Source organism: Seriola lalandi, unplaced genomic scaffold (genome assembly GCF_002814215.2).
Source record: "Seriola lalandi dorsalis isolate HSWRI2012SDOR001 ecotype SW California unplaced genomic scaffold, Sedor1 jcf7180002052274, whole genome shotgun sequence".
Taxonomy (NCBI): domain Eukaryota; kingdom Metazoa; phylum Chordata; class Actinopteri; order Carangiformes; family Carangidae; genus Seriola; species Seriola lalandi.
Window position 1 is genome coordinate 3295176 of NW_019522827.1, and position 24920 is coordinate 3320095.

General features: G+C 42.7%; 1 protein-coding gene across 1 annotated transcript in view; it reads left to right on the forward strand.

Moving 5' to 3' along the window:
* The window catches only part of LOC111650354 (unconventional myosin-IXAb-like), a 162435-nt gene that overhangs the window by 21401 nt on the left and 116114 nt on the right, over positions 1 to 24920 (forward strand). Inside the window, exon 2 of the mRNA XM_087172357.1 lies at positions 17159 to 18128. Within this exon, the coding sequence (XP_087028483.1) occupies positions 17226 to 18128 (903 nt within the window). The 5' untranslated portion in view covers positions 17159 to 17225. The remainder of the gene's footprint in view (positions 1 to 17158; positions 18129 to 24920) is intronic.

The following is a 24920-nucleotide window of genomic DNA, read 5'->3' on the forward strand; positions in this document are numbered from 1 at the left end:
CCCCCACCCCCCGCCGCCTCCTCTTTATCGTGTCATCTCTCACCAGAACAAAAAGAGGACCTTGAAACATCTTTCTCTTCAGCTAATTGGAGACTCATTTCCTTTTGGATCTCAGGGTGGGTGGGTGCTTCGCTGATGCGGTTACATGGAAACTGAGAACCGAGAACGTCTACTCTCTCTCTCTCTTTCTCTCTCTCTCTCTCTCTCTCTCTCTCTCTCTCTGTCTCTCTCTCTCTGGAGAGTGGAAAAACAGGGAGCAAGATGATGTGAGTGGCTGCCAATGAATGTACAGAAGCAAAGCCCTTGTATTGTTATTGTGTCCAGCCTGGTTGAATTTGCTGAAACACACGGTCTGGTACACACAATAGGTGGGGCCGAGGCAAACAATACAGGCTTTTCCTCAGAGAACAAATCAAAATGTCAAACGGACATTTCTCGGAAACTCTAGTACCACTTAACCACGTACAGTAATCACTTTCTCCTTAATGAAACATCTTTCTTTGCAATGTTGTTGGAGAAGTGGCCGCAGGACCCGGTCCAACGTCGTAATCACCTTGTGTAGAGAGCTGCTGCCGAGTCAGAGGTCAAGGCTGAGATCTTCTCCGTCTCGGCGTTCGGGTGAAGTGTTTACAAGCCTGTAAACAGAGCTTGTCAGAGCTCAGACATCTGGTCGGTGCACATTCTTCTTATTTTTGTCCAGTGACCTGAGATTTTTGCATGACTCCAAGCTTATTTCATCCTTTTTTAAATAGGACTAATTTTACTGTACTAGTGTGAATACAGAAACTGATAGTTATTCATACCTCTCTCCTCCCATGCTGCTCTGCATATCCATCTTAATAAAATGTTCTTTGAATGTACCGGATGTTTTTGACTGCGGGTCGACCTTGAGGATCTCAGACCTCAATCTTTGCCCTTACTCCATCTGTCTCTGCTGACTGTGGAGGACATGACGGTTCCTCTTCCCGTCACTTGAATGATGCCACCTCTTGACACCCGCGTTGCCACGGTTGGTCTCATGACTCATTGTGACAGGAGTCCACCCTGGAGCCTCTTGTCTTGTTCATCTGTTGTTTCCTGCCCTTTCACATCTGTAGCTCTGAATGCTTCATGGCTTCACGCACTGTATGTCTGGCCTTTACAGTGTGTCCAGTGTGTCTTTCTTGTCATTTATCAGCAATAACTCTGAAAAGGCTAAAACCAACATTGAATATATCCTGCTAACAAGTGTTGTAACAAGCGTGTTGAGTAACATGTTCCTCCATTTACACTGAAACAATGCAGCGACTGTAGTTGTGATTTCTGAGAGGAGCTTTTTGTATCCGATGTCATTTTCTATTTACAGATCATTGACATTGGACGATTCTGCAAAGCCAAAAACAACACTTTCAAAATTATCTGCTGGCAAGAACATCTGCACGTTGCATTGTTCGTTCACCAGGATAGTCCAGTCTGTATCAAATCTGCTTTCCAGTGAGTCCTGTTGTAGACATTAAATCAAACAATCAAACAACAACACTATAGATAACATTTAAAACAGTTAGTAGTTAGTAAAGTCAATTCATTAAGTGCTCTGTGCTCCAGTGTTCTGTTGTTGTCCTGCTCCACAACACTGCTGGCTGCCCTTGAACACAACCTTTTTAGCTGAAGGGATTTCCAGGATATGAGTCCCGCCCCTTCCAGAGCCTTTGCTGCTGACATTTTGCGGCCATTCGTGGCCGGTGGCGAAGCCCACCTAAACAGTTGTGCTAGGTACGGGATGGCAATGTGACCACCGTGTAAATACCACGGTCAGTATAGTTACTCTGTAAGTGCGATATGGTTTGGGCTAAGGAAAGATCGTGGTTATGGCAAATAAACCATGGTAAAGGTCTGGTCAGGGTGAGGCTTCTATGGTTATGGTTAGGTAGAGTTTAGGGGTTTTCTCTACGTGTTTTATCTATGATGTTGAGATAATGTCATAATGACATATAATAGATTTTCATCGTGGCTCAAAAATTCATAACAAAGAATAATATTTGTGGTTAAAGGTGTCCTCTCAACAGTTTTACAGACGTCTCTTCTATAATGGAGATCTTTGGGCTGCGGAGGATTGTTGTGTTGCAGTGGTGCGGTTGCCCGCTGAAACAGAGCAGCAATCTCTCTCTCTCTCTTAATCAGTGTTTACACCACTTCGCTATTTTGACGAGCTGAGACGAATAAACTCCAACGAGAGAGTAGAGTTCCCCGCCAGCGGCTACTGAGGCTTTACTTGTTTTTTTTCGATAAATTCAGTGTTGGTTTAGTCTCTTAAGGGGAATTGTTGTTAAAATTAAAAAGATGAGTAATGCCTGTCCTCTCCTTTTAAGGTTAAAACATTGATCAAAGAGAATAAATGCCCGAGAAAGCCAGTAAGGAAAAACAGACTCCAGCAGACGGCGTGTCATTGCAGATTCCACTGCTTTTGCCGAAACTTTAAGAGCCACTGTCAAAGGCAGGGCCCGAAATGTGGGCGCAGACATGCAATTCGACATCCCCTCTGCTGATTGTCAAATACCATCTCTTGTTTGAAAAGCAAGCCACTGGCAATTCTTGTGGCACCCTTGTTTTGCTTGTCTTTGCCTTTTTCGGGCTGCGCAGTGACCGGTGTCGTGTTTCAGGCCACTTCTGCTGAAGTGCTGCAGACCTCTTCATCTCAAAGCCATTCGGCTCCGTCCGCAATGACTGCAACTGCTTTTATGTATTTTTACGCTCAAACACACACACACACACGCACGCACTCACAGGCAAACACACACACCAATGCATGCATTAGGTGCTGACCTGTTTTGCCTGTCCGCATGTAAGGCGCGGCGGGTCGCTGACGTGAAGCTGAAGTGACAGGTCTGCCGAGAGGAAGCAGGCCGAGTGTTCGGGGGTTAACAATCACTTTACCTGCCACACTGTGCTCTCTCGCAAAATCTGCTCAGCCTGGACAACGAGGAGCCAAGATTCCGCATCTGTATCAAAAAGTGTAATCCCGTTTTCCGTGCAAACACATGCGCGCATCCTGCTGGTCGTGACATGTTTGCTTCTTCCTGGTCCAGCACTGTGAGGGCCATTATTAGGGCCAGATTTGCTTTGCTTTGATCTTCCCAAAACGCCACGGCCCTACCATTCATTACAGTGCAGAAATTATGCATGAGGAACTGTCAGTCCACAAGCATTACTCAGCCTGAGCCCCTTTGGGTACGATTGGAAAGTAGCAGGAAGGGAAAAAAGATGTTTTAAATTAAGGGTTAAAAGAGGATTGCATCCTTTTGCGGCCATTTAATTTGTCCTGACATTTTACATCTCAGACCTTTTTATAACCAGGACAGCTCAGAGTGAGTAATGCAGTATAAAGTAACTACTGTATGTTCTGAAATATCTCAGTTTCTTACAATAATGTCGGCTTATTTAGCCCAACCTGCCCCCGTCCACTTGACACGTGGAGCTCTGCGGCAGGAATCGACATCGGAGTTTATCTGAGGATTGATTATTTCTTAATGAAAAATGCGGACGTCTAATGCACAAAACAGAGAGGCTGATATTGATCGTCGTCCTGCAGACGCTAATCCCAGCACGGAACCGTAGGGCCAACGGGAAACAGAGGTGGAAACTGGAAGATCAATGAGGATGATGGAGCCATTAGTGACACTGTGACCCTGGTGAGGGTAGATGGGTTTCTGTAGCGTTGTTTGGAAAGTAGGACTGTTGATGTTGGGTATCTGCGCAGTGGTTACAGGCACAGCTGATGGCACGTCTGTGGTCGGTCTATTGACATTTCAGACGCAGGTTTCCTCACTTATGTTGAAGCCTGTTTATCTTGTAGCGTGTCTGTTGTTCCTGCCGCCTTATTAAATTCTACTCTTTCATTTTCCACAGTCCTGTGGTGTCCAGTAGTACCTCAGCAGTAACTCTGCTGGACGGCGCTCAGCTGACCGCACCTTTAGAGCCAAAGCTCCGGGCGGATCGTCTCTCTCTTGTACTGAGCAAAGCTGCTTTAATGCAAACACACTCTGGGGTGTTTCTGTTGGCGTCAGTCGGGTTGTGGGAGAGATAAACGTATGCCGAGCTTGTCCTCGGCTCAGACTCGCATCCACTTGTATTCTACATGGCAACAGCAAGAGAAGAGCAGGAGGTTTTGGTTTAATTGATATAAAAACTTGATTTAATTTTCAGATTTTGTTTTGAAAATTGTACTTTTAGTAAAGCTAAAAGTCTCACCCATGTTTTTGACCATTATTCAAGGTTGTACTTTTACATTGCCACATTTGTGGTTTCAGGATGATGTCGATCAATTCACTACTTTGGTTCAGGCTGAAATATCTTAACAGCTATTGGTTAGATTGTAATGAAATTTAGCTCATAGTCCCCCGAGGATGAAGGCAATTTGTGTAGCACCTTTCAACGACAAGATAAATGAAAAAGGGTGAAGAAAGTGTTTATTTCACACATTCATGCATCCATCAGGGTGAACCTCAACCCTCCCTCTAGCACCAACATCAGGTAAAAGTGTAGCCTCACAGCGTCTCTTAGCTCTGATTGCACCTCATTTGACAGAATCTGCCAATTTAAATGAAGGTGAATGTCTTAGTCTTGTTAGCGACATGGCTGCTCTTCTGCATAAATATCTCTGACAGGAAAGTCAGTCGTGATGTTTAAATGTCGTCTTTGTGATAATTCTTTTTAAACCGATCTATCGCTGATACACTATGATGCCACAAATCGACAAGAACTGCTGAAACACAAACTCACACAACACACAACATCTCCTTCAGCTGCTTTATAAACTTACTGTCAAAGTCTGAAATACTGACTTTGAATCACAGTTTCTCTGTGAGGCCATTTTGTTTTCTGATAATAAAAAAAAAAATCACGACTGTGCTGTTTAAGAAATCATGCTCTGCCTCTTAATCTCCAGCTCTCTCGAAATTGCAGTGTTGACTGTAATAGTAGCATAATTTTGCTTATTCGCTAACCACTACTTTCTTGTAGACACAACATTTATCCTCATCCATTTTATCAGAAGCAGACACATGATGTTTCAGTTGTCACATGAAATGACACAATGGAGACAGAAGCGAACCACCCAGACAGGAAGAGACTGTCTGTTTGGCTCAGGCTCAGTTTCTGTTGGTCAGACTGAACGTCAGGACACACCCCACCACCCTGCAGGGAGGTCGACATTTTCTCTCTGCTCACAGGCTCGGATCAATAACGACTCGCTGCTCATCACTTATAGAGTTATCTGTGTCTCCGGGGGTTTGTTAGCTGCATCCTGAGAAGCATGAAACTCACTCTTTTGTACGTGCAGTGCACATCACTCACATTTACACGCTGATATAGAGAGTATGAAAATCATCCTATGATTACAGTGCATTCACATGACTTTTAATATTAATCTGAGTATATGGAAGTTTTGGCACACAAAGAGCAGCAGTGACATTTTGACCTGATATGACTGTCCTGTATCGTTTGAAAGAGGTTTATTTATCATCAACAAAATAACAAAAAAAGTGAAAAAAAAAGAGAAAAAGAAAAGAAAAGAAATGAGGCTGCAACTAATGATTGTTTTCATTATCAATTTCTCGATTCATTGATCAATTGCTTTGTCTATATGATGAGTTATTATTATTCTATACCATGTTTATTTTAATTTTCCACAGCCCAAGGTGATGTAAAGAATAAGATCTTCACTTTACTATAAACAACTAATAAAAGCATCAACTCTGTAAATTTTAGACCCTGCAAACTGTGAATATTTGACATTTTTGCTTGAAAAATGACAATAATTATAAATTCAGAATCAAAATATTTGCCGTAGATAATTCTCTGTTGATCAACTAATTGATTAATTGACTAATCGTTGCAGCTTTAAAAAGTCTGTTCCAGCTCTATGTGGTGTTTTATTGTCTTTTAGCTCATTGTTTGTGTTTTAGTTCCGTCTAACTTTTCTACAGGTTATTCTGCTTAGTCCTATAGTGGCCCAGTATAATAGTATAATTGTTTGTTACGTACTCTCTTTCCCCATTTGCAATAATTTCTGAGATGTTTATTGTGAATGAGGATTTTTCAGGATTTTGTTACCAAACAATAATAGATTTTGATTCACGAGTAATGATGATGAAATTCACCTGTTGGCCTGTATCAGTGTATTTTCTCCACCTATTCTTGGATTGTCAATTGTTGGTTACTTGACTGAAACACTCCTATTTAATGAAGTGTTGATTTTTGGTTTTGTGAGTAGCAAATGAGAATAAAACACAAAAGAAAATTTTTTTTACTGCTGGATCTGTAGCTGGTCATATGGCTTAAAAAGAAGGATTTAAAGGGGAAAAAGAGACGGAAGAGAAAGATTTGGTGAATAGAAAAACACAGTGACTGAAAACAGCCTCAGTGTCCTGTTAACCACAAAAAACATTTATATTCACTTATATTGTAAGAAACCACAATAATATAACACTGAGACAATGTAAGATACACATGGCATTAATTGATTTCAATCATCCTGTGACCATGGCAACAGATGCTCAGAAGATGTTTGATTGTAGTGAGGAGGGGGTCTTTAATCAATGCAGCTCCCAGCAGTGATCTTTTCCTGACAGTGATGCTCCATTAGTGTGTGTGTGTGTGTGTGTGTGTGTGTGTGTGTGTGTGTGTGTGTATGTATGGGATGGGGTGTGGTTAGTTAGTGTGTGTGTGTGCGTTTGTGTTGTGATAGGAGGAGAGCAGTGCGGGTTGAGGTGATGTCATCCCCCAACTGGGGAATGTAATGAAAATGTGCAGAGGATGGAAAAGTGGCTCTGCAGCATGTCTTTAACACACCAACACACACACACACCCACACCCACACACACACACCCACACACACACACACGCACACACACACACCCACACCCACACCCACACACGCAAACATACACACACACACACACACAACGTTTCCTCTCCTTGTATCCTCTCCATCCCCCTTCCTCTACTTCTGCTTGTTTCTTTTACCCTCATCTTCCTCCTTTGTTTTCTCATTCCTCCTCTTCTCCACTAATCAAGTGACACAAGGGTGAAGAGGAAAAGCGAGGAATATAAGCAGCATGAAGGGGAGATGTGACATGAAGCATTTTCAGTCATCATGTTCATTTTATGATTCTACACTAAAACATTTTGTACATAATTTCTACAACTTCACTAGTTTAAATCTGTTTTTATTGGAGGAAAGTGTCTGCACCGAGCTGAGGTCCAAGGCATGATGGGAACATTTCTAAAAAACCTGAGTGTTTTTTTAGCATCTATGTCAGTGCAGAAATTGCAACTTGCACATGCAGTTTTTTCCTTTGCACGCACGCATGCGCGCATACACACACACACACACTCACAGACGCACACACACTCACACACGCATGCACACCTCAGAGTGCTGCACTGAATGACTCTGCACTCTGTCTCTGTGTGCATGGGTTTTTCTGGCAGATGTTTGTGTCTGTGTGGGCTCAGTTCCTGTGAGCTCTGCTGGCCCGCTGGAATTCAGGAATTCACACACACGCACACACACACACACACACACACACACACACACACACACACACACACACACACAAGGCATTTATTATTTAGCTTTTTTTAACCTTTAACTTTCCAGGGAAAGTTGCATGAACACATTTTCTGTTCTCTAGTAACACTCAGCGTCACATTCACACTTTAAGTAAACCTGTGTTAGAATTAGAGGTGGGGTGGTGGGTGAAAATGATAAATAACTATTAACATCGCTAATGCAACAGTGAATGCTAAAAGAAATCCATGAAGTTGAATTAAAATCTAAAATCATTCATCAAGTCATTTTCAATTGAAAATGCACCTGACTTTAAAAACTAACCTAATGTGTTGTATATGACGAGGCCATGTCGTGCTTCCTGGAGACACATCCAGGCAACATATCATTAGTTCTCTGAGTCTCCATACTGAACAGGAGACTGTCACCCTGCAGTTGCTTTGTTTACCTCCATTCATTCAGCGTGATCACAGTGGAAACGCTTCGCTAGATCAATGTTACTGAAAAGAAGACAACGTCTTCTTTAACTCTTTTAATGTTAATACATGTAGAGCCAGCCAATCACAGACCTCGCTGTCCCTCACGTGGTGTGTCTATAAACTCCGGAGCCCACAGATATAGTTTAGTTGAATTTTTTTGGAGGCATACTTCAGCTGTGCCAGAGCCTGCTGTGCAACCTTGAAGTCTTCACAGGTAGTTGCCGTAGGTACAGCAGCGCAGCCAGTAGCGGAAGTTAGTATGACGGGCCCCAGTGCAGGCTTTAATGACAGGCCCAACACCACATGAGGTTCTGACTGAAATTGAACTGCCTGGTTCTGGCTCTGACTGGTTAAGCCTGCTAGGAATAGCCAGCATCTACTGGGCTATTAGTTAGCTTACCACAATAATTCATAGAAAAAAAGAAAAAAAAAAGGCAACCGTTGGAACAGAAGCACGTTCACCACATTCCTGTTAGAGACCTCCATCGAGCGGGCCCCGCTCACGCTACTGGCCCCTATACAGCACGGCCCCCGGTGCGGTTGCACTGTCTGCACTGTCTATACCCACACCTGAGTATAAATCCCTATCTCCTCAAAGGCATTTCTGATGTTGTAATCAGTTGTACACAAGAAAAGTAGTGGTTGTTCAAATCCTGCTCAAACTCTGCACACTTGGTCAGTTGTTGTGTGAAGTAGTTTTTCTTGTCAGATTTTCAGTTTTGTAAAAACCAACATCAGAAAGGTTTGGAGGAGGGGATGTTTCACAGGCTGTTTGAAGAGCATTAAACCTTTAGGCAGCTCTACTGGAGCAGGTTTAGAGCTTTCTTACTTTGCTAAAGGGCACCTCGAGGAAAGACACTGAAGGTGTCATTTTCCTCAGGTGATGTGGGACTTTGAAATGTCACCTTTGTAGCAGCAGGTATAAATTTGTGACCTTGAAAATATTGACTTTTCAGGAACCAAAAAAACAGGAACTAAGACTTACTCTGAGCAGGTTCTGAGAAGAAGTACTTCAATATACTGTCATGGCAGACGGATTTATTTTGGGTTTTTATTTGAAAATGCAGGAACTTGCCAGTGTTTATTCAGATTATAAAAAAAAAAGAAATGGGTGAAACACTGATGAAGGAGAAGAAAATCCAGGTCAGTTGAGTTGGAAGTCACCGAAATGTCATCGGCTTTCATGTATCCAGCTGTATGCAAATCGCACACACCTTTATTAGTTTTGAATTCAAGGAGAAGATGAAGTGTGTGAGCACAAGGTGTGTTCATCTGCAAGTTTCAGTACCTGCTGTGGATCAGCAACATTACCAGCAGCCAGAGATGAGGAGTGAGTCTACAGAGAGTTAAAATATTCCTGTAATCCTGAAATGATGAGTGATCAGGGGTGGGAGCAAGTGTGTGTGTGTGTGTGTGTGTGTGTGTGTGTGTGTGTGTGTGTGTGTGTGTGTGTGTGTGTGTGTGGAGGTAGAAAAGACTTAATGTGTGTTAGTCACAGCTCAAACTGTAATTTAACCAAGCTGATCCTATTCTACTAATGCAATCATCCTCGGTTTAATTTAAGTACAGTACAAGCCTCGGTTTTAGGATGAAGAAGGAAACACACCTCCCGTGTTGACAGATTTGAAGCTAAATGAACTTGTGTGTGTTTATGTGTGTGTGTGTGTGTGTGTATGTGTTTATATGTGTGTGTGTGTGTGTGGAGAGAGAGAGAGAGAGAGCCGTGTAGAGGAATGCTGAGGTTTGGTGTTTATTGCTCTTGTACTGGTGAGAACCGACTGTGGGAGAGGAGGGGGTGTTACTGTTTACCAGCCAGACTCTGAAGACCTGCAGGACGAGCTCAGCTTCTTGTCTGCATTTAATATCTTGGAGCCGAGCCCATCCCCTGGCAGCTTTCTGTACATTTATATGATCTTAAAAACTCCCTGTGTCCTTTTAATGCATTGGTTTTCTGGAAGCACAGTAATTTACTGCATGTTTCATGCCGTAAAATATCAGCTTTTATTCCATTTCTGTGCCAAAGAGTGATCTGGAGATGTACTAGTATGAAAGATGAGAAACTTACCACTCTTCACCTACGTCTCTAGAAGAGAGAAGGCTGCACAGTCAGAGCATAGAAGAGATGTTCATGAGTCACAAAATCTAAGTCCCAGTTAAATATAAAGTCTTTTTTATTAAATCCCCTTTTCAATCAGACATTTCCAGGAACCACTAAGCCATAAAAACTAAACTCAGGAACAAAACAAGGGGCTAAGACTCTGTTTTGTTCAATTCTGTTTCTGCATCTGAAGAATGTAGTAGCACAAGTTGTAATGTTGAGCGACAGTTCCTCTGCCGTCAGCAAGTTCAACATCTGGAACAGGAGCTTTTTTTTGGCCGAGGAACTAATTCTTGTTGAGTTGAATTGAGTTAACTTTATTGCCGCCATTACAACAAAAGTTGTTTGGAGTTTGTCTTGTTGAGCAAAGATACATAAGAACATATCAAACATGAGGGCTGGGCGATAAAACGATCCTGATAATTATCACGAAAACAGGAAAAAAAAAAAAAAAATCCCACAACCACAAGCCAAACAGTTTCCCTGCAGGATACAAAGACTGACTGAGTTTTTCCTCATGCAAAGGTGTGTCGGAGAAACAGTGTTAGATAAACAATAACCAGTTTTAAGATGGAGAAAATCATAGTAAACAACCTTCATCTAGTGAAACTGAATCTTTTTTTGTCTTCGTATGTTCTGTAGGTTTTCCTTCATTTTCACCTGAAGACAAACATTCAAATGATCCATGAACCATCGGAGCCGAAAATAATGAGTGTGGACTAGTGATTAAATTCAATCAGCTTTTCTTTAGATTTCATAATCTTGGGCACATGAAATCAGCAAGATGATAGGTAACAGATGAACTATCATTACACACAGCAGATTAACAGGAAGCTGAAACACTGTAGGTTGAGCCGTCAGCATCTTTGCATCCGTTGTGTAGAAATTCACATTAACTTGACTCATAACCTGCCTCATTTCGGGAGAGGAACTGAACCGCATTTCTAATACAGGATGAGCCTTTTCTTTAAAAGTCTGTAAACAACATCCTTCTTCCATTCATCCCAAATTCTTTTAAAGGAGCTATTTGTAAGTTTATCAACAGCTATAAAGCTAACGTTAGCATTCACAGCTGTTTGCTTACCAGTCTAGAAGAAACATTGCGAGTTCAGCATCAAACTTCATTCCTTTACTCACCAACAGCTGTCTCCTGAGGGGGAAAGCAACGTCAATGTTAATTCTTGTCTCTATCACGTCTTTTCTTCTACTGAAGTTAGCACGCTAACCAGATAGCTCCAATCCGTCTGAAGCTTTTCGATAGCAGCTCACTGTAGCCTCCAGTCTGCCCTGGAGACGTAGCGCTGCTCAGAGGGAGTATTATAACCTCTTAAGTCTTATAAGGCTTTAACTTGTGGTGCAGATAATACTGAAAGCTGGCATTAAATGTCTGACATAACATCAAAAATTCCATATTTAAACTAAAGTTTTTGTCAATTTCTTGCATTGTTTTGGAATTGTTCCCAAAACTCTGGTATCAAATTGGTGCTATATTAAAAAAAAAAAAAAATTATACCCATCCTTTGTGGGTTCAGGTGGAAACAGCTTCCTGTTATAAGCAAGAAATACATAAGACAAAAATCCCAAAAGCCTGGGAGATGTAAACTTTTGGATATCACCCAAGCCTATTTGAAAGCCTCCTATTGTTCATCAGTCTATAATGATGAGTCTGAGTCTGAAGTCAATAAAGACTAATGTTGGTCATATTTCATGTTTTTATCTGAACACAAGGACAAGTAAATGCACTTAATAATATTGTAATGCAGCAGCTAATGGACACATGCAGCCACAAAGGAGAAGGCACGATTGTTTTCTGGGAAGTTGTTACCGATAATTACATCAGACATTACTGAGAGCATCCAAAGCCACTTTCAAAATGAAACACAATGAAATCAGACTTCTGAAGCTTGTCACTCCAGGCCTAGATCTTAATATGCATTTACTTGTTTAATTGTTTGATTTTAAAGCAGGTCTAGGTTCTATATTAATACTGTGAAAGTATCAAAGAGCTCAGTCCATGGAGAAATGCATACAGCCTGTATTCAGAAACTGCGCCTGTCACCACAAAGCAGTCACTGCTTCCAGCCACGCCCCCAAGCCCCGCCCACCTGGACCCACCATCCAACCTGGCAGGATTTGGTTTCTCTGAGTGTTTACCCAAAATCAGCAATAATTATTATTCGATCACTCAGAATACTCATAACAAAGCACCGACCTGTTGTTACTAGAGCTCCAGAGAGAAGCCTGAGAGAGGAGACGTCAGATGACATTGAGATGGTTTTTGGTTCTTAAAACCACAAATATATCTTCTTATGGATCAACACTTCTAATTAAACACAGGACAAGTATAAAATATGGAGCTTTAATGCTTTCCTTTGTTGTATATGATATTAAACTTAATATTTTCAAGTTTTGGACTGTTGATCTAACAAAACATTACTTTTAACGTTGTCACTTTGGGCTCTAGGAAACTGTCAAGTTAATTAATTATCTGTTTTACCTCCTCCTTCTTCATCTCTCTCCTCCCTAAACTCACATCCTTCTCTCCTATATGAACGTCTTCCCTTTCTCTACATCCATCTCCTTCTCTTTAAATATTAATGTATATTTGGAAGGAGCTCTGTTTTCTCACATTAGCAGTTTCTCCTCCACCTGAGTGACGGCTCTGAACGGCCACGACCCGCGGCTGAACCTGTCCACCAGCCGGGTGACTGACACACTCTCATTAAGACGTCCTCTGCTCTTTCAATCTCTCTCCATTTTAAGGCACGAGCTCATTCCTCCGCTCCGTCGGTTTGCGGCCTTATCTCAACACACTGTCGGCGTCTCTGAGTCAACCGTGTCAAAACAAGACGTAAAGGACGTTTACGCTCATTTTCTCCTTTCCACAACTTTCTCTTTCTATCATCTCCTCCCTTCCTCACTGTGCCTGACTTATATCACTTTCCTGCTTCATCCATCATCATCAAAACTCTTGTCAGCTGCAGTTTTTGCAGTAAATGCTGAACATACTGTATTAAGGTCACATCCATCCATTGTGCTCGACATGTCTCATAGCCGTCCGCTTCCTTCCTGAACGGCTTTACTTCACACAGCTGTTCAAGGAAATGCCAGGAAAGTTTTTTTTTTTGTGTGTGTTTTTTTTTCATCTCCCAAAATATTTGGGCCGGCTTTGCAGCTCCACCTCGTGTGATTTGTCAGAGCCATGGCTGGTATGTAACCTTGGCTCCTCGCTCTGAACTTTGACCTCTAAGCACTGTCCATCAGTCCTCATCCCTGATTACCTGGAGGCTTCAACATAACCTTCCAGCTCCTCCTGCTGCACAGTTTGCTGCTTCATAAACTCTCAGCAGACGGGCTACTGAAAGCAAAGAGGTTCATTTTCTGCTCTTCTCCAGTCGAGCTGAGAGGGGCGATGTCAGTCTGACTTGAGGTTTTAGCTTTCTAAGCAACAATGCAGCCAAGGGGAGAATTAAAGTTGCTGTACATCCGTCTTTTGGAAAAAAAACGTCATTACCCGAAGTAGGGATTTGGGTTGCCATGCTATCCTTTAAAATGCTAATCTGCAATATCCTTTTATTGTGGCGACATCTGTGGTGTTTTTGAATGGTATTTCCCAGAGATCAATGTTGTTCCAGACTTGGACTGTAATGTGTTTTATGTTTTATGCTGATAGAATTTGAATTAGTGTAGGTGGCAAACTTTCCTACTCAGGTCTTCTTCTGTTTATTACAAAGAAAAAACACTTTTGCTGCTGCTGCAGGTAACGGATAAACCACCAGACCCGAGCTGTTTAGAAAAGCTGCTTTTCTCTATCAATCAGTGATAAGAAGAGGGCAACAAAAGTGTGTGTGTGTGTGTGTGTGTGTGTGTGTATATATATATATATATATATAAAACACTATTCTTCAGGTGTTTTGGATCCAGTGTGGAGAAATATAGTAAGAGTTGGTACTTTCTCACATCTATTCCCTCCACTCTCTCTCATGCTACTGTATCTCTATCTTTCCTTCCTTCTCCTCGTGTCAGTTGCATGTCTTTCGCCCCGAGCAGCTTACGTTTGAGCAGAGACACAAGAACATGTCAGCGACCGTCATAAGTCACTATGTTCCAGCTTCATGACTCAGTGAATTGCACTGACGGCTGGTTTTAAGGCTCAGTTTCTGAATACAGGCTGTGTGCTTTTCTCTGTGGACTGAGCGCTTTGATACTTTCACAGTGTTGATATAGAACCGAGACCCGATTTACAATCAATAAAGACATGGACATCTCTAATGGGACCTTTGAGAAGAAAGGCTCATGTGGTGTTTAATTATTTTCACGTTTCACTTCACTCAGAATCCAAAAAATATGTAATTTACTGTCTGAAGCTCTTGTGTTGCTAATACAACATTCAACTTCACTGTTCATTCACTGTTTGGCAGTTGTTGTTTTCAATCAGATTCTAATCACTCTGCAGTCTGGGAACTTCACAGACTAGCAGGTGTAATGTGTTTCTTCAGTGGTTCCCTTTCATTAGTTTCCTTCTTCATTCGTGCAAGTGCATCAAACGCCCAAAAGCAAACCACCAGGCAGCACAAATACTGGCTGTATTTACATTTCTGCATAATAGACACGAAACTCTGACCTTTTACTCATTTGAACAGCTCATTAGTGTCCAAACGAGCGACTTCATCAGTGGCGGGGGGGACGTGGCTTTGAATCTTGTGTACTCTCTCTCATCTCTGTCTGTTTCTCAGCTCTGTCTTCTCTGCCTCCGCTCTGTCTTTCATCCCGCACAGTTCACTTCTTTGTTTCTCACAGACACCCAGCTGTCTATCCCCTCTCTCTCCCTCTCTCCCTCTCTCTCTCTGGCTCTGTCTGGTGGTGGTGTGCTCCTGCAGACTGATGTAGGTGGTCAGGATCAGTCCAGACAGCGGGAGGGAGAGGAGGGAGAGGAGGGTCCCGTCTGGGGCGCTCAGAGGACGACTGGCTGGCTCATCCACTCCTTTCTTTCTCTTTCTCTATCTATCCAGCACATGGACTTGGCTGAGAGAGTCTTGGAAGTAAAATGTTATCCAGAAAACAAAAGAGAGTCAGGATTCAAGAGCAATAGTAGTTTTCACTCAGGCCATTTGAATTTGTTCGCTTTGGGACCATTTATTCCTAATGTCATGTCCCGTCTTTGCATTATGGTTCCTGATCAACTGACATACTTGAATTGAGATACGGGGGGGTGTGTGTTTGTGTTGTTGGTCGATGTGTATTCAGAACACAGCCAGAGAGAGACAGAACCAGCATGACAGATGAGAAGACATGATGAGAAGCACTCGCTGAGAAAAGAAAGATAATTGAAAGGAAATGTACAAGAGAAGGTGAAAGGGTGACTGGCAGCGATCAGTGAATCCCGTATCAAATATATTTAAATTTTAGCTTCAGTCTTTACATTTTGGTTCTTCTCCTCTTCTGATTCATCTGTGTGCAAAATGAACTGGTGGTCATCGTGTGTCATGGGCATTTTGCCTTTCCACAGAGACTGGAGTCCAGCAAAACAAATCTGTCCACATTTTTGAATTGTCTGTGTTTATGAGTGTTGCAATAGATTAAAATTCGCTTCAGTTCCCAGACTACAAATAGCACAAATAACTGACCATGCAAAAGTCAGAGCCACAGATCCCTAATGATACTCCTGTCACCAAAGAATTAGAAATCGCTGTCAGTGATGCCAGAATCACGGCAGTGTGCAACTATTACTCCCTGTTTTTCACTGTACAAAACAACAGTATAAACTGGTGTGTTATCTGTGATTCATGTGGAGAATTCATAGTTTTGACTTCAAACATTTAAAAAAAAAAAAACCTAATTAAGCTTAATATTTGAAGAATACCGATGACAACTACTTACATACATACAAAGACTAAATGTTTTGTATGGAAGCTTTTACTGCTGCAACAGTTGTGACTTATCTGAATAACGTTGCCCAGAAAATCAGTTATTAGTTGTATTGCATTTTGGCCACAGCAGTCTGGAGTTTAATATTATCAGTTAAAGGAAAAGTTAAAAGTACCTGAACCTGATTCGTCAGTATATATCGTTATCATATAGCTATAGTTGTTTCTTATGGTTAGTGTTGTTTACTAGCTTCTACCTAGCTGACATTGCCATGTCATTACCATCATCATATTTAACAGTTTTTTTTTTTTCCATTTGAAGCCTCGTAGTCTGTGAAACTGGACTGAGTGTGTATGCAGAAAGAAGGAGAGGGAAAATGGAGTGCTGTGTCCACTATCAACAGGGAAGTGGTGAATTACACCATTGTACTCTCATTACAGCCACTTTTGTGTGGAAGGTGGCAGCTGTTAATCTTGGCATACGGCTAGAGCCCTTGGATTATCACATGAGTGCACGCACACACACACACACACGCATGCATGCACGCACACACACGCACACGCATGCATGCACACACACACACATACACACACACACACACACACACACACACACACACACGCATGCATGCACGCACACACACGCACACGCACACGCATGCATGCACGCACACACGCATGCATGCACGCACACACGCGTGCATACACACACACACACACACACACACACACACACACACACACACACACACACACACACACACACACACAGGGTATGTGGCTCTGATAAGCTGTGGCCAGTAGCCTTTAAATTCATGAAGCAGCTACTGTTCCTCATTGTTTTGAATAGCTATCAGTTCTCGTCTCGCTCTGATGCTCCTCTTTTGTGGCGACTGTGATAATAGTTCCCTTTACGATCTGAAACAGAAAGGCTTTTGAGTCTGCCTTCTCTGTCATGGGACAGATGAAATCGCCATGACTCTACTGACCCTGTTGTGACTCAATGTACTGGAAAGGCCCGAGGCAGTGAGGACATGAACTCATGGCTGTAGCCACTTATTTCTCCTTTGAACCCTTGTTGTTCTGTCGCTCTGCCACCTTGTTTAACCATGCTCCGTCTCTGTGTCTCTTGTTTCCCCCTCTCTCCATCTCTGTCCTCTTCCAGTTGGGATGTCCTGAGTCAGTCCTCCGGGCCCAGAGAGCGGTGTGCTGATGGGACCTGCTGCGCCACCATGAGCTTACAAGATGGCGGCTGCAGCTACGCCAGCAGCGCCAACATGGCCACCGCTAGTGGCAGCATGCGGCGGCGCCTGGAGGACCAGGAGTTCACCCTGCGCGTCTACCCGGGCGCCCTGGCTGAGGGCACCATCTACTGCCCCGTCAGCGCCCGCAAGAACACCACAGCTGCTGAAGCCATCGAGTGCCTCATCGACCGGTTGCGCCTGGAGCGGACCAAATGCTACGTGTTGGCCGAGGTGAAGGAGTTTGGCGGGGAGGAATGGATCCTGAACCCTGGTGACTGCCCTGTCCAGCGGATGATGTTATGGCCGCGAAGCGCCCTGGAGAATCGCAGCGGTCTTTGCAGCGGCGACGATTACCGCTTCCTCCTGCGGGAGAAGAACCTGGATGGATCTATCCATTACGGCGGCAGCCTGCAGATGTGGCTGCGGGTGACTGAAGAGCGTCGGCGCATGGTGGAGCGGGGTTTCCTCCCCCAGCCTGCAGGGAGCGACCCTCCGTCCGACCTGTGCGCTCTCCCAGAGCTGACAGAGCGTGCCCTTTTAGAAAGCCTTCGTGCACGTTTCCGCCAGGAGAAGATCTACACGTACATTGGGAGTATTCTTATTGTGATTAACCCGTTCCAGTTCCTGCCCATCTACAACCCCAAATATGTCAAATTGTACGATAACCACACGCTGGGGAAGCTGGAGCCCCACATTTACGCTGTGGCGGATGTGGCGTATCACGCCATGCTGCAGCGGAGGAAGAACCAGTGCATAGTGATTTCTGGTGAGAGCGGGTCGGGGAAGACCCAGAGCACTAACTTCCTCATTCATCACCTGACCGCACTCAGCCAGAAGGGGTTCGCCAGCGGCGTGGAGCAGATCATCCTGGGAGCCGGGCCTGTGCTAGAGGTAAGAAACTCACTGGACAGCACCTGCAGTTTCATACAGCGGACACAGCTCTGCCCATGTTTGTCTGAGTGTTGACAAGACATCTCAAAATCACCTAAATTACAGTTTCATGGTATTTTGTTTGGGTCAAGGAACAGCTGATTTGATTTTGGTTGTGGTTCTGATGTGGATTTTCATGCCACAAGCAAGATCTCCGAAACTAATACAGAGAGACAGTTGCTTCCAAGTCTTTGGTGAGTGTTGCCAGGTGAAGAAACCAGAATAAAGTCTTTGGGTAAAAGAACCTTTCATTGTTGTTGTTCTATGAATTTGCTTGATGAATTTGTTCTCCACCTGACTGAAGACCAGCTCAGTTGAGTCTAATAGCCCTTTTCACTGTCTCTGGAGCTTTGCCTGCAGTTTGATCCACAGGACCTTATGTCTAAATCTCCTGGTCCATAGTTCCTGCCACTCAATGAGGCAAAAGGAACCTTCAATTTTTCAATTTAGTTCCCTAGTGGTGAAAGCAACATGGATAATGAATTACAAGTGTTGCTGACCTGGTTGTTGCTGCTAGCATGTTGTCCAGTTCAATTCTACATTTTAACACTACAACTGTCTGTTGCTGTTCCTCATTTGTAGTATTTTCTGCAACTAATCAGCTGCAGAGTAGACAATCTGCTTCCTGTTTACACCGGCATGCACATGCACAGTGAGCGGTCATGTTATGTGTGTTTTCAGGTGTGTTAATGTGGACGGAGATCGATTTTGTTTTAAAATGAAAACGTAATAGTGTGGATGTAGCCTTAGTTCCTAACCCCTTAAAGACACAGCAGAGTGCAAGTCCAGTTCCAGTCTGAGACAACTGTTTGATACTTAAGAAGATGTTCTTCTCAAGGACGTGTTGCGGTGTTAAGGCTATGTGGACTTTTAAATTTCGGCTCGGTTATTCTACTATAGTTGTCCTGTGTTTACTAACAGATCACATAGTTTTAGTTTAAGATAATGTGATCTAGCTGCATGTGCTACAGCAGCAGGTTGAATACACTTCATATGTTGTGAATTAGACACACCGGTTAAAGGAAGTGACAAAAGCCTGATGAAATCTGAGCAGAAGTCAGCAGGTTATTTCTCTGGCGCTGGAATGTCAGCTCATGAGACGAGGCATGAAATGGATTATAGAAATGTCCTTCTCAAACTGGAATGCCCCAACATGCAGGGAAACCTATATTTAGCCCCCGGATTTACCACATATGACTCTTATTTATATTATGTGACCCAGAAATGGGGTTTTCCGTACTGTCCAATCTCTGCATAGACGCCGGGAGAAAAAAAAAACCTAATGGAATTTTTTCTAATCTGTCCTGGATTATAAATCAATAATGGATTATGGAATTTCATTGGGAATTTCATGTTTTTCAGAAGGTCTGATCATGGGCAACATGTTTTCTTCAGCCTGATAAATGTGACTCCGAGAGCCTCAGAGCAGTTTGTTGTTTTCTGGCTGCCATTTTGTTCTGCAGCTCGCAGCTTCCTGTCAGGACGTATGGGAATGTCATGTCATCGCACAGCTGTGCCTGCTGACACCATGTGGGTCCCATGAGGAGCGTCTGTACGGTGAAACGAGGCTGCTGCTCGGACAGTTGGATGTATAGTTTGTCATCTGGAAACCTTTTAGACCTCCTCGCTGCTTCCGGGGGAAGAAAATTGTGACTGCAGCTGCTTTCATGTTTCCACTTTTGTTACATAAAGAATAAATGGTCTCTGGCCGCTGTTAAAACCTTATTTTATTTAGGGGAGCTCCTGCTTTATACAGCGCCGTACATCCTAAGAGTCTCATGCAAGATAACAAACACGGGATGTATTACATTTTGAAAACAAATGGTAGCTTCACCACATAGCTGTGGTTGAACCCGTTCGTCACATGTGCCGCAGTTGCACTTCTCTGCAGGTGATGACTTGACAGTGATCACTGAAGACCTGTCAGAGCTCAGCTGCCGGAGGCGACATTTGGCTGCGACGACCGAAAAAGGCTTGTTTCTGATGAGAACACGGGTAGAGGAACATTATTCTCTGAGGAACTGGATACTGTTCATTGGTGTGTGGTGTGAGCATGACTGTGTCCCATGTAATCACTTCCCCATCAATCACCTGTCTGGCCGAGGTGTGAGAAACAAGGTGCACAGTTTACATGCCACAGAGACAAACAAGCAAAGGGAGACATGGTGTAACACGCCATATATTTGATTTCTGGCTCCAATTTCTTGTTTGTTGTCATCTTTTTACTTCAGTTGTTGTTGGTACTTTGACAGATGTAGGAAACATGATGTCATGAGGACAATACAAGAAGAAGAACTGATTTTTGATGAAACCAATTACAGTCTTTGCCTGCCTACATTACAACATGTACAAATTTTAAGAAATACGCAAAAAAGAAAAGGTCAGTTTCTGGGAACAAAGGTTAGATGAGAAGATTGATGCCATTTCCGTATGTGTACAGTAAACCTAAAGTTAGCTTAGCATCAAGTTTGGAGACAGCGGGAATCAGATGGCCTCTCTCAATCCAAAGATAACCAAATCCACCTACCAGCACCTAATGAACACGTTACATCTTGTTTGTTTAATCAGTATGTAAACCACCAACACAAAAACACCAATTTGCTGTTTTACAGGGGGCGTAGCTGGAGTTCCTGGTAGCCTAGCAACTATTCCAAGAAATAATTGCCCAAAAAATTGCAAATTATTTTTGAATCTTGGTTCTTGTACAGATTAAACAATCAAGCTATAACATGTTAATTAATGAGCTTTGGAGGCGCTGGTAGGTGGATTTTGTAACATTTGAAGGTAAGTAAGGCTAGCTGTTTCCATCTGTTTCCAATGTCTGTGCTAAGCTAAGATAAGCTAAGCTAAGCTTTATATTTAACAGACAGATTTGAGAAGGCAAAAAAGCTTTCCCAAAATGTCAAACTACCGCTTTAATTCTCTACCAGTGAAAGTGAAAGTGATGTCTGGTCCAGTAAGATTAGTGCATTAATAACACAGCCTTTAATTCTTTTATTGACCTGACATTATGATTGGAGCCCACAATGACCTGTTTCACAATATTGATATAAATAAATGCACATATAGCAGCGAGTGAAGGCTTCCCAACTGGGTCAGTAATAACACAAAGAAGAAATGAAAGGAGCCACTTAATGCAGAAAAGAAATAGCAGTCACATATTTTTTTTCCCCCCCTGATTGAAGAACCCTTGACTTCACCACGTTCCCGCTTTTCTGAAACCAAACCTACGGCCTCACATTGTCTCAGGTCACATCAGGAGCGGCAGTACTGTGATTTGGAAATGAGCAAACTCATTAAGACTAATTCTATAAATGTCTGAGAGGAAGCAGGAAAACACCAAGTCCACTGCACCAGACCCTGATAATTTCTAATTCTATTGTCAGTCTGATTATCTACAAATCTGTTTAAAATGCTTAATAATGTTAAATGACCTGATATTTTACTGGCTTTTGCAAATATAATTGTATTAAACTAAAGCTGTGTAAATCATTGTTCCTCATTAAATCTTTTCATCAGAGCTGAAATACAGAGATAACTTCGTACCCAGATTGTAGACAATCTAACATCATGCCCAGATATATTCAGCACGACTCACAATGCAGTGTGATGGCAGAAGATGCTTCAGTGATCGAGGATCATCATGTTTTTGTGTCAAAAAAGGAAGAGCCACAATTTTTCAGCAGCATGAAAAGCACTTTGAGAGGAAGTTTCAGCCATATTGTTTGAAAACATTACATAATATGCAGAATATGTTTATTTATAAGAGAGAATAATCACCAAAGATATGCCGCTGTGCAGGAAATAAAGGTCTATTCAATTTTCTTTAGTAGAAATTAGTGACTAGTATCATACACTATCTACATCCATCAGCTCACTCTCTATAAACAACACCTAACATGAACTATTTCCCTGTGTGCTGTAGCTTTTCCATCTCACCCCGACAGCTGAACATGACGTCCACATTAATGCTCTGTCTGCATAGTACGACCAACAGCTGGATGCAGAGATATCACGGGCTGCTGTGGACGGCCCCGGGGCCTGACATGTTGCTCTGAGAAGCAGCTCTCTGGGGTAAAAAGTTTACCGTCGGCCAAGGCAAAAGAGCTGCGGAGCTGAACCGGTCGAATTCTTTGGTTTCCACAAGTTGTAATGCCAATTACAGAGCCATTCGCTTCGGTCAGATGCTGCCGCCGCTGCTGCGCTGAGGCTTTGTGGACGTTTGAATGTTCGCCCTGAGGCAGAGTCAAGCTGGAAATATGAGGTCAGCGAGGCTTATTAGATGGATTACAAATGCATGCCAGTCTTGAAGAAGTTTTAAGGATCTGGCCAATTTGCTGGTTCCTTAATGTGTTTAGTAGCTGTCAGGTCCCCTTTGTCTCCCTGTATGAAGCTATATTCTCCATATGTTACCCCTCCATCTGCTCTAATCCTCCCTCCTAATGCTGTCAATGGGTTTCCTTTATTTCCTTTCCTGTATTTGCAGAAATCTAACTTCGTTCATAGATTTGGGGCAGTTACTTGAATCTAATGTAATCAATTACACAATATATAGTAAATGCCATTACTTAACTAATTACTCAACATCCCAGCTCAGTCAGAGGTGCCTTTTTAAAACATCAGCTGTACAGACTGTAAACCCCAAATTTGTGATTTTGGGTTTTGTACTTGTCTCCAGCATCTCAATACTCACATACTACATATTCTGTATTTAATGCATGTGGACAAGACATTATGTTTAAAGCGGCGCCTGTAATTGATATTTGAATCTGAATCTGAATCTTTATAGCGAGGTGCAGCTCAGTGTTTAGCTGTCCGGCCCGCAACTATACTGTTCTGGTTCACTGCTCTCAGAGTCATGTTTGGCTGCGGCAGGTACATCGTACACCGCCAGCTCAGCTCCTGACAGCAGACAGACACAGCTAGAGACTAGCTGGTGAACGTAGTGGAGCAGCTGAAGAGCCAGGTATTTATTTCCCTCAGGTGTAAGTAAGGATTCGACAGACGGCCACAATCGTGACTCTAAATGATGATCTGTCAGTGTTGTGCACTGAACACACTGTGAACTTGTTTCTCCTTTCCACAAGTAAACACAATGTGTAATCCCAGTAGTAGTGAAATCCTTTACACCACCTCACTGCCAGGCGTCACTTCATAGGCAATATATTGACTCATATGAGCTACACTGTTACCTGTACACAAAATGGGATTTTATTTACACTGCGATCATCGATTAGTCGATTTAGAGTTGTTTTTGTCAGATTTTATTTCACATATCAGTTGTTTTTCAAGCAAAAACTTTCACTTGCTCCTGTTCTTCCATTGTGATGATCTGCTGCTTTTCTCTGTGTTATGTCATTATAAACTGAATATCTTTGGATTTTCAACCGCTCTGACAAAACAAAATAAGCATTTTGATGGTGATGGGCACTTTGTCACGATTCTGTACATTTAACGATTAATCAAGAATAAAATTGACAGATTAATCAATAATGAAAATAGTCGTTAATGGCAGCCATCATATATTCTGTTGACAAAATCATTCTGTGAAGGGAAACAAACAGCCGGGGAAATCCAGACAACACAGCTGAGAATCCAGAGCTCGGACGGGTTGTAAACTTGTAGACAGGTTTGCATCATGATTCTGGTTTTATCTGAAACTAAAATTGCAAAATGCTTGACAAGCAACGTGAGAGATGTGGTGAAGTCAATAATGTAGTTACTTAACACTACACAATACTTAAAAACACAGTAGCTTGTGTCAACTGTATGTTTGAGGCGTCCAGACTTTGACTTCAACTCCGTATCAGCATCTGGAATAAAAATGAAAAGATCTCTCGGGATGAACTCTTGTCTCACTGGCAGGAGCCGCAGCGGCTGGGCCTCGATTTGAGAACATTTGTGTAAGAGCCTGTAGACTCAGATAAGTCATTCTCTTTGGATTCACTTAAGAAGCTTACTGCCAACTGGATGAATGGAGAGGGGGGAGGGGAACCTGCAAGTGAGTGAAATATTATTTATTTTAAAACCTTGTTCCTTATAAATATTTAAAATCAATTATTGTTAAATCTTGTGCCCACCACATGTGATTGACAAAATTGAAATGTGAATTAAAGAGCAGTACAGGCTGAACGGGACTGAAAGCTTCTCTCTGCTCAGCGGAAATAAGTGTTGACTGAAGGTAAAAAATAAAACGGAAAAGCCTGATAAAGATTGAGTTGGTTGCTTGCGATTGGATGCAGATGCTGAAATATGTTGCCGACCTCCTCTTACCTTCAGCTTCTTCTTCTTCTTCTTCTTCTTCTTCTCCCCTCTCCTGTTCGACCCTCTGTGCTGGATCCAGCTGAGCGGTGTGGCCGTCAGCCCTGCACTTCACATCGTGTTACTGTCGAGTGCAAGGTCAACAGCGCTGCAGACACAAGCTATTTTAGTCATTCGTTGAGCCAGTGTGACGAACCTCACTCGCACGCAGCAAGAGACACGACGCAACACACAAAACACGCTCATAGCGGAGCAACAAGCAGCACGCATGAGGATAGATGCATACCAGAGTTCATTTCCATCTCCTCATGATCTGCCTTTTGGCTTCACTTGGTGTTTTTTCATCATTAAACTATCAAATAACACAACATTTGATATCCATATTGGCAAATAAACCTCAAATTTATGCTCTCGGTTTCAGTTTTAAGTTCCTTCTCCCTGCTGGAAACCTTCTCCGTCCAAACTCTTTCGCTAATTGTTTCCGATTTGCTG